A 16,015-nucleotide genomic window follows, 5' to 3' on the forward strand; every position below is an offset into this window, starting at 1 on the left:
GTTTTCTTCAGTCAAAACATGTTTACATGCTAATTCACTGAGATCACAGCAACCGCACCAGCCCATCTGCACCCTGCCTAGCCAAATTATAGCTCTGTGTTCTGCTGAGCTGAACATCTGACATGCTTTAAATAAAGGGGTGGCCAGCCAAGCAGTGGTCAGTGCTGCCGACTGCCTGGGAGAGGCAGTGGGTCTGTGTGGCCAGTGGCTTGCCCAGTGTCCCAAGCTGGGGACATTAAGCCCTCCTGGGGCCATGAACTGCTCCTCTCATCACTGGGAGCTGAAGGTGAGTGGGGACGCTTCCAAGGTTCCCTGAAAGTTTCTAGACTGATCTTCTGGGCACAGCTCCTCTGCTGCACTACAAGCTGCCTAGATAACTCTGCAGCAGCCAGGTCCTAGACAGAGGTCTGCAAGAGACTTGCTCAGGTGGTTTTGGGGCAGAGAGCATCCACAAATGTCTTGTACAGCCAAGAGTCTGCCAGAAACATCCATCTCTCTTTCTCATGCATCCCCACCAAAGCAGCATGGTCTAACTTTTCTCTGTCTCATGTCCACTGTGAGGACCACAAGCCATTTCAGACATTGTGCAGAACTGACAAGTATCATACCTCCTGCAAGAGGTATGATACTTCCACAGCATTGGTAATGATTCCAGCTTGCTTAAAATTTGAGGGGCTCCAGGAGTTTGCTAAGGCCATTTTTCATTTCATTGTGATAGCTTCTACTGGCCATGGGCTCCAAAACCCCATGTGAGAGAGAATTGAAAACACCACTCCATCCATTTCAGACATGTTTTAGTAAGAAATGTTTTATTCTTACCCTGGGCTGTGTCAAAATGATGGGCAGACCAAAATATTTGGCTGCAAATTGCTTAGCACCTGTAGTCTTCAGAGGCACTCAAAGCAGAATAAGCTTCCTGGGGGACTGTTTTGGGAAAAAAGTGATATATTTTACTGTTTAAGGAAAGTTCTAGGAACATTGGATGAGACAAACTGTGGAAAGAGGGATAGGAGAGAGAGGTCACACAGTGTCTAAGCTGAGGTCCCTTGCACTACTCCAGCAACTCCTAAAGCTGGATGCACCCTCTGTGTGACCACCCATAAGCCCATCCAGTATCGCAGAGAGGAGAAAGATGGTTTTGTGTGGAGGCTAATTTCCTGGACCAGGCAATGAAAGCTTTGATTTCCTGGACCAGGCAATGAAAGCTTTGATGCCTCTGAACCAGGCTGAGGACTGTGGTCAATCACACTTCATTACAAGCTGAAGCAAAGTATCACCAAGGAGTTTGCAACCAGCTGGTCAACAAAAAGGAGAGGCCATAGAGAGAGGAAGTGTGTTCCATAAATGTGGATAAGGAATATATATTATGAGCATGCTGGGAATAAAAACAAACTTGTACCAGGGAATAGTACGCCTCAAATTTCAGAGCAGTTCCTGTGAGCCCTCTGAAAGCTTACTGCAGTTTTTAAGAAGTCACTGGTTCCAGCAATATCCCCAATGTTTAGGAGTGAGGAATGTTGCCAGACCCTCTTGAGCCATGCCTCCAGAAATTTAATAGAATGATTAAGTGCATTTAGAGTTCCTGTTTATTGTTAGAGGCATGATGTCTTAGCTTGTCTGCTGAGTTGTTTTTTTCATGCAATGCTCATAAATTAAAAAAAAAAAAAAGAAGGAAAAATGGGCATAGATCTGCTTTTTATACCAAACAGGGGTTTTTCGAGTCACCTGGTCTTGGTTCCACCTGGCTGCTACATTGTCCCTCACCTATGCAGAAGCCTTACAGGCTGATGGATGGGCTGTCTGGGAAGTGTGATACAGTATTCAGATGTCCTTGTTAGAATTAAGCAGAAGGCCTTTGTAATTTTTAATGTATTTTTCAATTATAATGAAAAATTTTTACTCCATTTTGAGCCAGAATGACAAAACAACTTTTTTATTTACACAACACATTTCTGGGGGAGGGGACCATGCAGCTATAAACAGATGTGATTCAGCCATGGGGAAAATTGCCTTCCTACTGTCTCTCCTTTTTTTATTGGAACAAATAGACACACAGTAAAAATGTGAGCCAGCTTTTTTTTTTTTTTTTTCTCATACTATAAAATAGGGAGCAAAGCTGGCTTCCCCTCATTTTCCTTTACTTCTTTATTCTGTCCTGTCTTCGCCAATTGGAAACAGAACCCAGAGTTACTTTGTCTCTGGAAACAGCTCTTGTAGGGCTAAACTTTTTTCAATGCTTTCCAAATAAAAGAGCCCTTTGGAGCCTACATGGCCTTCTGAAAGTTTATAGGGGAGGAGGACAAAATAAATTCATATCTTCTTCTGTCAAGCTTGTTTGGTGAGAGGAAGAATTGGGGAGAAATATTTACTGGGAAATTTATATTGGCAATTTCCCCACTGACCAATCAATATAAGGGGCATGATACAAAAATATGAATACAAAAAGCTAAAACTGCCTGTCCTTTTACTCTGTTTTCTTCTCCAGCTCTATTGTCAGCCTTCCCCTTGCATGAATAACCTACTAGAAGTGCTTTGTTGTCTTCATAGTGTGAGGAGATAGGAACAGAGGTGGTGGAAGGTGCATATTCTTCTCACAGCGGTGTTCAACCCCGAAGCAAACACAGTTTCTCTGTTCAGGAGAAAAGCTCCTTCATCAGTGACTCTGCAGAGATGAAGATACAGTTTCCCTAAATCAACAGCAAAAAGGAACAGAAGTGGAAAGCAGCTCTGGAGTGAGAGAGCATGAGAACAGGCTTCACAAGTACTTCAGCTGTGATGATAAACTCCTTACTCAACATCAGAAGAAATTCCCGATGCTGTGCCATATGTTGTTCTCCTTTTACAGAATAAAGATTGAGTATTAAATGAGATATAGCAAGGAATCACTGATTAGAGTTGTTCCCTGGAAAAGAATAGGAGAACATTTGGTTTTCAGTTTGAAAATTAAATGAAAAAGTAACAAGCCTTGAAGGAACTTTCCAGTGTGGTTTTCATCTGGCTTGGCAGGTTTCTCCTAGAGAACAGAAAGGTAAAAGAAGATAGGAATTAGAAAAACATGCTGTGATCCGGATAGAAATTCTTCATCAAAAAAGGGAAATGCAGAAGCAAAATCATATGTAATGAAAGCCAAAAATCTTATTTAACCATGTTTATCTCTCTTGTTTCTTCTGCAGGGCCAAATATTTCCAGGGGAAGAAGGTGAATGGAGAATTTGATATCCGAGTGGAACAGGTCAGTGCCAAGTGAATTTCTCTCTAAAGAATGTAAGTGGACACAGCTAGGGAGAGATAATCTGTCCCAGCAACAGTGATGAGGTCCATAGCCTCGTTTTTTATGTGCTCCACTTGGCACTGGACACATTCTGCTTCCCTGTTAGCCTTGGCACCAAATATTCATTTCAATTGAAGCCTCTTCATGTTGTGGTCTGTCCCCTGCTCTGTGTGTTGGTGCAGTGTCTGTCAAAAAGTCCTGTATGGACTGAGACTGGATGCTGTTGCCAAAAGAGAAATTATTATTAATAATAATCATCTGCAGGCATCCAACTTGAAAGCAGGCATAAGAAGAGAGAGATGTTGAGATAAAAAGGTGGGCCTGAAGGAATCATATGCTTGTTTTATACTGATTAGGACTATAAAAATGTTTGGGTGGGTAAAGAAAGCTGCTGAATGTTGTTTGAATGACCTGATATTTTCTGTTTTAATAAGGCTGTGGATTCTGCATCGTGTGAGTGTACAGATTATTAATGCAGTGCTTTTGAAGACTTTCTCAGGACCCATTGCCCTTGAAAAGGTGTTGTTTTACTTTTTAAAGGGGTCCTGTCTTGTTTTCTATGACTGTTTATGAGCACACATGTTCTGATCAAACTGTGCCTGGGACAGATTTGTCTTTTTTATTGATATCACACTTGTCAGTCTAGGTGGTATTAGTAAGAATAGTTCTTTCTGGCATTTCCTTATGAAAGTCTTTATTTTGTTGTCAGCCTTACCAATTATCCTAAAAGAGAACAGGAAAAATTTACAAATTTACAAATCATCCTACTCACTTAGAAGCATGAAACCAAATAATTTAGGTTTTCCCTTCAAGCCTCTGATCCAACCCTCTCCATCATTCAAAGCAGGTTCAGGTTCAAAGCTAGACTTGGTACTCTTCAAAATGGCTTGTTAATTCCTTCCAAAACCTCCAGTCTCTGCCTTTCCCCTCATAATCCTTCTCCTCAGATGTTATTGCACTTGTAGTCCTTATAAAGAAACTGCCTTTAAATGTTTGGTGAGTGCAAGTCAGGAGTGGACTCCTGATCCTTGATGGGGGATCAAGCTGTGACCCTTGTCACCATCACAAAGTGGCTTATCACATGTCCCCACGGGCTCTTGCAGGGAGGCTTTCCCAGTTTACCTCTTGAAATCCTTCACATAGGCTGAATCCCCATGTTCCAGATGAGGCAACAAATTGCTCCAAGCAAAGACCACAATGCAATTTTGCTGGTGAGGACCGCAGCTAAGCCCCTGCAGCTTTCATTCAATGCCCACAGAGTGACTGCAGCATTGCCCAAGGGAATGAAACCCCCAGTGGGTAGGAGAGTTGAGGAATGGAAAACAAGGATCCTGGCTATTTCCACCTTTCCCCTCCCTGCCACTCAGATCAGGCAGCCTGGCCTCCATTTAGTGGGCAGGGATCTGCTCTTGACTCCTCCAGACCTCAGAAGGAGAAGAGATGATGACTTTTCCCAGCTGGATCACTATTCTCCCGGGAAACACATTGGAAGCTGCATTGTCAAGGGCATTCCTTGAATCTGACCCCAGGCCCCTCTTGTGTATTGTTAAGGTCAAGAAAGAGGCACTGATTCCTTCAGACTCTGGCTTTTTCTTCCCTTCTCATTTTGTCCATCTTTCCTTGCTCAGTATTTCTCGATAGTTAATTTTCACTTATTGCTTCTACCCAATTTATTTGGAGCCTTCCTAACTTCACCTCTTCCTCAAGCAGTACAGGAGCCTAAACTGTTGTGAGAACAGGTCCCCTGAAGCTGAATGTTGACCCTCTCTAGCTGAAAAATGAATGTTCTTCTGCAGTCTTCTTAAAAACATAAAGAAAATAACTGTGTTCATTAACATGGTCCACATCTTTCTCTGTGAGTTCCCAGCTCAAAGCCTTCACTCCTGTAACTCTCCCGCAGATGGCACACAGACTGTGCCAAGGTGCACAAGCCTTAACCTTGCTGTTCAGTTCTGATAAACTCTCCATCAGAGACTTTGACTCTTAGGCACCTCTTGAACCATTTAGTCTGCTTAGTAAGTTCATTTAGTTTTTTCATTTTTCCATGTGATCCTGTATCAGATAACCACACATTATTAACTCAGCCAGAAATGCAGTTTGCCTTAGGAACTTTTTTTAGATTTTATAGGCAAAAAAACCACTTTTGATCTGAAAGGCTAAATAACAAAGAAGTTTGAATGGCAGAAAGCAATGAAGGGAAATATCCAAATGTTAAATACTCTTGGAAAACCACACTGGGAAAAAGCCATTGACTTATTTTTACTGACCATGCTAACTCATTTGCCATTCTTCCAGGCCATTCAGTATTTGGTTTGAACTTTTTCTCTCCTCTTTCATATCCACCTCTGTTACATTTTAATTTTTTCTAAGCAAACCATTTTAGCAATCTGTGGGGGAAGCAGAACAGGATAGTAGGTGATATTTTTTGAAAGCCGTGCTATCACTTATTGGTAATGGAGCAGGAGTGCTGCAAGCAGCAGCGTCTCTCCCTCTCTCAGTTATCTAATCTGGTTGTACACCCCTACCAACTCTCCTGGCTGCCTCCTCCCTCCTCTGAGGAATGCAGGACATATGTGATCATGCTGTCCTGCTCTGTCTGTCCCCCACACCCAGCTCTGTGGAACGCATTGGCTCACTTCAGCTGAATTCCAGAAACAGGCAGATGTTTGAAGAGTTTCTAAGTTTCTGCAAGAGGTGAATCCAGTTCATCTTAGACACTGGGTAATACACAGGGAAGAGACTGTTAAATGCCATCCTGCTGCTCAGGGAGCCGCTTCTGCAAGTCTCAGCTGGTATGAAAATAGGTTTCATGGACTCTCCAATAAGGTTTTCTGGTTCTTTGGCACTGAGTGAAGTGCACACCTTGATAGCAACCCCAGGCCCTAGTTCTTCATGTGCATTATCCCCAGGAAGAGACAGGGGTTACTGTGGGCATCATCTGGTGCCAGTGGATGAGGAGAGAGCTGGCAAGGGCACTGTAGTGTGTACACCACTCTCCTGTCATCCATTAAAATGAGTGTGAAGCCTGACTTTGTTTCCACCTTTGTTTCTTCTCTTCTGATCTTCAGTGTAACACTGAGATCATATTTATAATATGCTTTAAAGGCTGAAGGATTTATTATTGTCCACCTTTTAGTGAAACCAGGCAAGCAATGCTATTGCTTTCTTCTTGCTGGCTGGAGGGAGGGAGGTGAAAGGCTTTGGTGGTATAAAGCCAGTTCAAGCAGTCTCCTGAGTCATGGCCTCTTTTTCTATGGAGGCAGTTTGGATTACATTTTGCTTTTTTGGGTATTTTTCCACTTCTGTAGCAATGATAGCTGTTCATGAGACTGATTGAAACACTGATCCAAAGTGAAAATTTGACCTATTCTGATCAAAACCCTGGTGGTTTAAGTTTTACTCAGTATGGGTAAAGCTCTAAGCATTAAGAGAACAGCTGAGTCTAAAAATACTATCTCTATTTTATGCTAAAAATAAGCTGCTTAGATTTTGATCCACATTGTTGCTTTTACTTGTGTGGTGATTTCTAGCTTTCAGAACTGCAGTGTATGCATCTCTAGTTCTTTTCTCTAGAAATACAAATACTAAAAAAGTTATTTTAGAAATGAAAAGCATAAGTTTGAATAAATGACTCTAAGGCTAAGCTGAACTTCGAGAAAAATCTTAAAGTGCCACGGGAGTGAACCACATTGCTTTTAGTCTCTCACAAAAAAAAATCTTGCTTTTATCTCCTCAGTTCTTCATTGGCCAGAGGGCAGGAGGCATTAGAAGCCACAGTACACTGAGGAAGAGGAGAAATTATACCATAGGCCTTATGCTGTGTCAGATGTTTTTCTTCATTAGAGAGAAACTAATTCAACACCTCCTTCCCCACACTCTCTGTGCTGTCCCAGAGGAAACTAAACCTTGTGTGCTCTAAGGATTTCTGAGGTTTTCCACTTGGATCATTACATACCTTGTGTGGGGTCTCCTTGGGCATGAAACATGCCCCTTGCTCCAGGGGAATGCCTCATGGCCATATATCCCCAGCACAACCACAGACAAGCAGAGGAGGGTGAGAGAGATGGGTCTGAGACCTGACAGCCGCAGACCCATCAGACAGACCATGACCTGAGGGTGGGGGGCAGATCAGGGGGACACTTGACACCTGTCTGGAAGAGTGATGTCTGCAAAGCAGGAGATGTGCAGAGCAGGGTCGCTGGGATGGCCATGGAGAACTGGTTTATGAGAGGACACTGGAAGAGTTGAGTTTGTTTCTCCTGCCATAACAGAGGACAAAACAGACATGAATTCTTTTAGTAAATAACTTGGTGCAAGCCAGGGTTTTCACACAAGTGCCAAGCATAGGAAGGGATTAAAGCCTGTGGTTCTGATGGGCTTTTCCAGTCCAGTTCTGATGGGCTTTTCCAGTGAGGGACACAGCAGGCAAGAGCAAGCAGCACCTCTTAGAGAGGGTCCACCACCTTCAGGGTACCTTTCCTGCAGGTATTTCCCAAAGGAATTTTAATTTGTTCAGAGACATTCCCCCTGGCATTGGCTAATTGATGGTGGAATCGGGTGAAAAGTGTGAGAGGGGACTCATGAAGCCCAAAGGTCCATCTACATTTTTATCCTTGATGTTTGCTCACCCTTTTCCTTCCCACCATTTCCTTGCTGTAACGAGGTGGGTCTCTCTATCCGTCTGACACACATTTTTCTTGTACAGCTCATTCACTTGCTCCCACTGTTCAGTTTACTTCCAGGGAATGATTATTCAGTGAGCTCCTATGTACATGCTTCTGGAAAAGTCTTGTGGTATAGATTATGACTCCATTGGCAGCATTGTCAGGAAAAAAGTTGTACTTGGCAGACACAGAAGATAATTGTAATACAAATCATGAAGTCCAGCTCCATTGTACTTCCCGCCCTAAAGAGGTATTTTCATGTGTGGTGTAAAATGGTCCTTTCAAAAGGTAGTCTGACAGGTCTGTGTGTGATGAAAGGAAAACTAGCCTCTTGTCAAACAACAGTATAATTTTTATTCATTATATGTTTAGGGTTTGGGTTTTTTCCCAGCTGAATGCCAGAAAGCAGTTCAAGAACAGCAAAGGAGTTCTCATAGCTTGTCACATGCAAGCATTCAGAAACCATGAATAAAGGGAGAGCTAGCAAGAATTACTCCAAAATCATTATTTCCTTAAATGAATACTATCTTTTTCTTTTTTTTTTTTTTTTTTAATTTTCATGGGCTTTTGGAAGTTTACAGAGTTCATGGTTTTGAGCCATTTCCTGGGACTAAAATATTTAGAAATGTGCATTTTCTAAACCTCAAATTTTCAGGTAGTCACATAACTTCTGAAATGAAAACTCAAGAGAATTCTGAATGCCATCAGAGCTGATGCACCAAAAGGTGCTCTCACAGGTGAAGGCATGTGGACCTTCAGCATCAGCATTGTTTCTATCCTAGGAGAATGCATCCCAGCTTCAGGACATGTAAAGAGCACTTGAGGAAGCTGCTCTCAGAGCCATAAAGCAGCATTCACATCACAGATGGACTCTCTCCATTCTTTCCTCCCAGAGAACAATCCTACTACTGGGGAAAGGTGGGGAGCAGGGTGCCTGCCCAAGAGCAAATGTCTCAGGAAAAGACACGGGGGATCAAGACGTGTAATCTCTAATTCTGCATGCATGCACAGCCTCAGCCCTCATCCCATAGGCATCCAAACTATCTGCCCACCTTTCTGCCTGTGCAGGCTTTAGGGATTGTTTACTTTCCCCTTGAGATGCTCGTAATAGCTGTAGTGAAATGTGCTGCTTTAGGAATGCAGCCTGATGGGGGCCTTTCCTTGTACATATTGGAAGATCCACCAAAAAATAAGGCATAAAATCCACAGAGGAGTGCATGAGATTTGATTGTACAGTAGCAATTCCTCATCCCAAGTGCCTAAGCCATGGCACGGACCAGGCTAGTCAGTAGGCCAGACAAAGCATTGCAAGGATTACAGTGGATCTCAGCCAGAATTTGTTAAAAAATAGTCTCACTGCTGCATGTATGACAAATCCATACTCAAGCATATGGTTGGCAATTTTACATATGGAGGAAGTTGTGGACTTGCCAGAGAGAATCCCTGTGACAACAAACATGTCTGATCAATTCACTGAAAAACATCACCTACAAGAAAATCTTTCAAGAATAGGACTACTTTTGTCTAAAAAAACAACAAACAAACAAACAAACAAAAACAAACAAACAAACAAACCAACCAAAAGGAAAGACAAGCCTTTGAGGAATAAGTCTTCAGTTTCTGCAGAAAGAAGTAAGAGACACACAAAAAAAATGCTGCCTTAAAAAGTAAGGAGAGAGATCTAGATTGGGCTTTGGGGAAATTTTCCATTGTTGTTAAGGTACAGACTGCCTGAGGAGGTTCCTCATCTATGGAAGATGGAAGAAGGTTATGTAGTATCTGCACACAATGGCAGAGGCAGAGCTGGTCATGCCTTAGGAAAGAGAGAAAGACTATGTGATGTCTTGAAGTCCTTCCAACACAGCTTTCTGTTATTCTATGAAAAAATGCCTAAAATACACCTTGAACACATGCTTCCCCTAAATTACTAACAGGCATAGCTACCAAGCTGGGCATTTCTACTATTGCATGATTGAAAATGACAATATCTTCCTGTTTTAATATCAGGAAACAGAAACAGACACTCTAAAATAGCTCACCAAAAAGGTCTCCAGCACACAGAGGACACTGATGGAAACTGAGAGTACCTTAAGGTTTAATCCAAATGATTTGGAGAGTCTTCCAATTCTTAATACCTGAAGGAGGCATTTTTGACAAAACTGTGATCAAAGTAGCTGTGGGCATCATCTCACATCTGAGCCTCACAGAGGTACGAAATATTTCTACTTCCACAGTCTTAATACATTATTCTTCAAGACAGGTTGTGTCACGTTTGTCACACATGGTTTGCTCTTGCCCTGAATGTTTTTGCAGCCACTGGCACTGCAGCAAAGTATAAAACACCATCAGGCTAATGCAATGCCTTCTTCTGTTCCATGATTCCTAATGCAAATGACTCTGCAAGGCCACAGGGAGCTGAGCTTTCCTGTTTTATGCATAGTTACCTGTCACTCTATCTGCATGGGCTGCTTTCAAAGACCTCTTTGTCTGCAAGGTAAACTCAGGCTGGAGATGATCTCAGAGCTGAAATCCCAGCCAAGGGAAGTCATTGCACTACAAAACCCACAAAGTTAAAAATACAGGGAGCACTGGAAAATCAACAGGAAGCAATTTCTGCTGACTGAAGGTTTTAGCCTTCTTCCAAAAGCCAGCTAGCAGTGGCCTGTTGGATGGAACAAAGCAGCTGCATGAAAGGAGCAGCATTCCTTAACTTTGTCTGTTAAAGCAGAAGTGAATGCCAGGCAAAGGTCAGGCTTGTCCCTCAGCTCTGATTTTAGATCTGGACGCTTTGGGAGTGAGATAGCTGAATCCCCCAGACCCTCTCTACACTTCTCTCTCCTTGCCAGTGTTCCCTGGACAATGGTTGCCAAAGGGGATTTCTCCTTTTCTTCTGGCTGTTGACATTAGCAGGGCCTGAAATTGGTCCTGGCAGTTTGGCATAAAGTGCTCACCAGCTCGGGGGGTTCTCAGGCCTGTTTGCAGGTCAGGTGTCTGAGCACAGCTTTGTTTGTCCTGACTGCCTCCGGGAAACGCCTGTCAGACCAACTTAGTCAGACTGCAAGTGCCCCTCATCGAATGAAGACTGCCCATTTTCACCCCCAGCAAAGAGGAGTGTTAAGCACTTTACTACAAACCATTATGGAAAAGAACTTTGGAAGAAAAGCATAAAAAGCATGAAAACACAGACCTAAAACTTCCCTTTCTTGCACTGGTGTTCACATCAGATGATGCATTCCTCAGCAACAGAAGCTGGAGGTCCAGCTCGACAACACTCTGCTCTCAGAGTGGGACATCTCTGAGGCATACTTAGACACAGAGGTGGAAAAAACATCCTTTCATCTCCACAGTCCACAGAGCCTCTGGAGCCGATGTGTAAACTAGCAAGCTTGCCATGACCCGTTGGGGAGATCACTGATGGTGCCCGAAGCACCTGATCTTACTGAGTTTGTTCAAGGTGGACTCCTCTCTCCCTAGGTCTCCTGAGAGTTTTCAAATGTATAAAAGGCAGGTGCCTTTCAGGGGTTTGCTCATCTTGTTTGCTCATCTCTGATCTGATAGGGTCACTGAAGAAGCGTGGCTGTGGCCAAGGCAATACAGTGCAATCTCTCTGGAGTAAAACCCAGGCAGTCACCTGAACCACTGCCAATCCCTCCCTGTGAGCATTTCTGTGTGTGTGTGTGTGTGTGTGTGTGTGTGTGTGTGTGTTTGAAGCAGAATTTATTTCTTGGCAGTAGGAATTTTCCCACTCTTTTCATTGTAATTGGGAGTTACAATGATGTAAGATCATGTAAGGGTGTTACTTTAAAAAGTTTTCACCGAGCTGCAGACATGAAATCTCATTACATCATTGGGTCACCGGTCCACAGCCATTGCTTTAAAATTACACGGATTTTAAAAGGAAAGTTGGAAATTATTTTTTCATTTGTCGTCTGGCCTTTGAGCCTTTACAGGTGCACCAGTTCTCCACTGGCAAGTTTTTTCCATGAGTTCATGAGGACAAAACACACTTCTTTTTTTTTTTTCCCCTTTTTTAATGCATAAAAGTTGTTCCTGGCACTATCTTTTGGTTCCAACTAATAGAAGTAGCAGAAGAACATTAAACAATACAAGGATCTCAATAAAGTCATTAGTATTAGCAGCACCATCTGAGTGTTCTGGTATCAGACAGGTACTGGTTAGAAGATGATTTTACTGCTGCCCAGTCTTCATCATACTAAGTCTGAAAAAAATTCTGTAAAAGAAAGGGGGGAAAAAAGGCTCAAAGGGAGAAGACTAAATTTTCTGCCTCAAAAAATGAAACCTTTTTATTTATATTTATCAAAATCACGCCTGCATCTTTTGCTCCCCGTGGCTGAATATCTCTTGCCAACCTTTCCAGCCTTGCAGGTCATGCCTCTTTTAAAATACGAAGTGTTTTAGTGATTGAGCAGCTCTCCAATTAACTTACCCAGCTTTGCTAACTCTTTAATAGGAAAAATCTTAGTAAGCAAACCACACCAGATGACCTCCGCTTATCACCTTCCTGCAGCATAATGAGGTTTAAAAAGGTTTGAATCTTTTGTATTAGGTTTATAGCCAGCCACTGGCACGGCAGCCAACTCAGACATAACTCTAAATGGATGTCTCCAAGTGGAAACTTGGAATTTGAATTCAAATGACCTTACATCTTTTTATTATTATTGCTATTATTTTTATTATTCTTTCCTGTGTGCATTTTTCAGCCTGCTCATTCTTAATTCCTTCAGTACTTATTATTGCAATAAGTCTAATCCTGTGTACTTTTACACCCTAAGTGTGGGAGCCATAAATACTTCTGCAGTCTCTCAGGGCAAACCAGCTATAATTGGATCTCCAGTTGCCTCAGAGAAAAAAAAAAAAATTTAAAAAAAAAAAAAGAAGAAGGAAAGGCACATTCCAGACAAAGAAAATTCTGCGTCTGTGTGTTTGTGTTTCTGCCACCCCTGAGTAACATTTTGTCCTTTTGCTCCATTCCAGGCTGAGTTCTCCGAGTTGAACCTGGCTGCTTACGTCATGGGTGGCTGCATGGTGGACATGCAGGTCATGAGGAACGGCACCAAGGTGGTCAGGTGAGGAGCACCAGCTGGTCTTGGAAACTGGGCTTTGTGGATCATTGTTGGGGCAAGCAGGTTAGCCTCACAGGGTGACAAATATCTGAATTAGGGCAGCACAATCCTGGTAGCTTCAAGGATTCTTGGAAGTGGTGAAAAGACTGGCCTGACTCTGGTGGGTTTGTATCAGGTCTCATGTGCACATTATGCCATACAGTCATTGTTTCTGGTCTAGACCCTTCATACAACAGCAAATGCCTCCTTCTCAGGTTCTTTTTAGCCTCCAGACTCCAAACAAAAGGGACAAAATATCTTCTTCTCCCTTGATTTTTCTCTCCTTCTCTGTGATCTAGCCCTTATTTTAAACAGTGGCTCTTATTCACTAGCCTACCTGTCCTGGGCCCTGATCCCAGTGGACTGCCCTTGCAATAGCCACTAAGCCCAGATGACCAGATCAAGAGCAGCCCCAAGAAGAAGGACTTGAGGGTGTTGGAAGATGAGAAGCTTGACATAAGCCAGCAGTATGCTCTCACAGCCCTGAAAGCCAACCACATCTTGGGCAGCCTCCAAAGAAGCGTGGCCGGCAGGGCAAGGGAGGGGATTCTGCCCATTTGCTCTGGTCTGGCAACCCCCCACCTGAAGCACTGCATCCAGCTCTGGGGCACCCAAGGTAGGAAGGACGTGGAGCTGTTAGAACAAGTCCAAAGGAGAGCCTTGATAACCATCAGGAGGTTGAAACACCTCTCCTGTAAAGACAGGCTGTGAGAGTTGGGGTTGTTCAGCCTAGAGATGAGAAGGAGAGACCTTATGGGACCTGAAGCACCTAAAGGGTACTACAGTAGAGTTTTGCAAGGACATGTAGTGATAGGAGTGGTGTAGTGATAGGTTATTAAACTGAGTAGGGGTGGATATAGGCTGTATACCAGGAAAACCTCCTTTACTGTGGGGGTGGTGAGGCATGGGCACAGACTGCCCAGAGAAGGTGTGGATGCCCATGCCTGCCTGTGCTCAGTGATGGATGGTGCTTTGAGCAACCTGGTCTAGTGGGACATGTCCCTGCTAATGGCAAGGGGTTGGAACTAGGTGACCTTTAGGGTCCCTTCCAATGCAAACTATTCTGTAATTGTAAGATCCTCATGCTTGTAGCCTGATTTGCTCCTGAAATACCACCGTTTTCTTTATGGGAGATTCCCAGTGCTCTGGCATTTCCCTGTGGTGTATCTCAGAGGTAATACCTATCTCTGTTTGATAGGGATTTCTGTCCTACTAGCATTACTTCATAATTGCAGTCATTGCAAGAAGACTCTTCCCAAGCAATGCTTCTCCAATCACACATCTAATTCACTTCCCAAAAGCATTACTCCCCTTCTTTCAAGCACCAGAGTGACAGCAATTTGGGGCTAATGTTAGATGCATCTTTACAAGTTCTATGTAAAGAATGTGTCACATATGTGTAGGATGCCTCTGTTGACCTTCACCAATATTGCCTATTATTCCCAAACCTTCATCTTTATGGGTTCCTGTGATTATAACTTTACATTTCATCTTTGATACAATAGCTCTTTTCTGTTTATGTTGAAATCTCATTATTTTTCCAAATTAATTTTCTTAGCCACCCTGCTTCTTTTTGTACAGTTCCTTTGCACTTTTTGGTGTATTCAGGATCTTTGAGTTTAATACTGTTGCATATTTAATCAATGCTTTTGTCTGTTTGCAACTAGTTCGAAGTTAGAGGTAGAGACACATAATGTAGCATGCAGTGATGTTTTTGAAAGGGATTATTAGAACAGCTGAAAACCTGTAATTTTGAGCATGCTGGCCTCAGTTTAATTTCTCAAAACCTCATTTCCAATCCAAACAGTGCAAAGCAAAACATGTCACTTTCAATTAGCTATGACTGTGGTCCATCAATTCATTTCAGATCTTGACATCTCTCTTAGTACATCCACAAGTCTCCATTTTTTCTCTGGTAAAATTTCACCAGCCTCCGCTAAAAACCTTTAAAGCTGGGTCTGTTACATGCATTTGCTTTCTCCGTGTCTGTTTCTGAGTGAAACAAAGCATTATGTCCCACGAACCAGCCGCTGGAGCACTCATCAGACAGTGAGCTGTGCTAATGCACTCTGTGTTCGCTTGCTCATGGTGCTGGAAGGTTTCCCAAGAACCATTTCCTAGGTTGATCACATCTTCATTTTCCTTCCTGTGTCTTTCCTCCCAAAGCCATTCATACATCTGGCAGAAAGATCTTGAGCTATTAAACTGAAACTGAAGACAAAATTTATTTTACAAAACTGTCTGGGGCATGGTGTTCATGTTTCTGCTCACAGTGAACACACAGGTATTCCAGCTACCATTTTTGCATGGATATTTATATGTGAATTACGTGGGGTTTTGAATGGCATTAGCTCCGGAGGAGTTTTTGTTTGTTTGTTTGTTTTTATTTCTGCATGTTTAAGGACACATTTTCATTGTGGGAAGCAGATTTGGTAAATATATACTTGTCTGGATATGCAATTTATATAGCATATGCTACATGCCATAATCCTTGTAACCAGCAAATATTTGTTTACAGCCTGTGCTGTTATGCCTCTGTTGTGCCCAGCTCAGTAAGTTTAAGAGCTCAGGTCAGCCAACTTCCACAGCCACTCCTAGCAATACTCTAGAAGGTATAGAAATTAAAACTCTTTTTCACATTAGAAAGAAAATTGTGAAACTGAGCTGTGTAGAGGTACCTCAACCCATCCACATAGGTACAGCTTCTTCCCACTTCTTTCAAGTCCCACAATCCCATCCACAGCCATGTCCTGCCCGGCTGCAGACACCTTTCAGAGTGCCCAGCCACACCTTCAACTCATATGTGTGCATCAACCCTGCTGTTGCTGTCATCTTTTTTCCATCACTTATTTGGCTTCTGTTAATTATTGAGCAAAACATTCCATCAAAAGTCAGAATGCTTCTAGATGGTGAAATATAATACTCATCATATTTTTTGAATACCTGGAGTAATGGAAA

The 16,015-nt window shown here is 42.7% G+C and overlaps 1 protein-coding gene across 2 annotated transcripts in view; it reads left to right on the forward strand.

Annotated features, from left to right (window-relative positions):
* Positions 1 to 16,015, forward strand: part of SYN3 (synapsin III) — a 188,942-nt gene that overhangs the window by 28,448 nt on the left and 144,479 nt on the right. For both annotated transcript variants that reach the window (XM_009086430.4, XM_050970016.1), the window contains exons 3-4: positions 3,174 to 3,231; positions 12,930 to 13,021. In XM_009086430.4, coding sequence (XP_009084678.1) covers positions 3,174 to 3,231; positions 12,930 to 13,021 — 150 coding nt within the window. The remainder of the gene's footprint in view (positions 1 to 3,173; positions 3,232 to 12,929; positions 13,022 to 16,015) is intronic.

The sequence above is a fragment of the Serinus canaria genome, chromosome 1A (genome assembly GCF_022539315.1).
Source record: "Serinus canaria isolate serCan28SL12 chromosome 1A, serCan2020, whole genome shotgun sequence".
NCBI lineage: Eukaryota > Metazoa > Chordata > Aves > Passeriformes > Fringillidae > Serinus > Serinus canaria.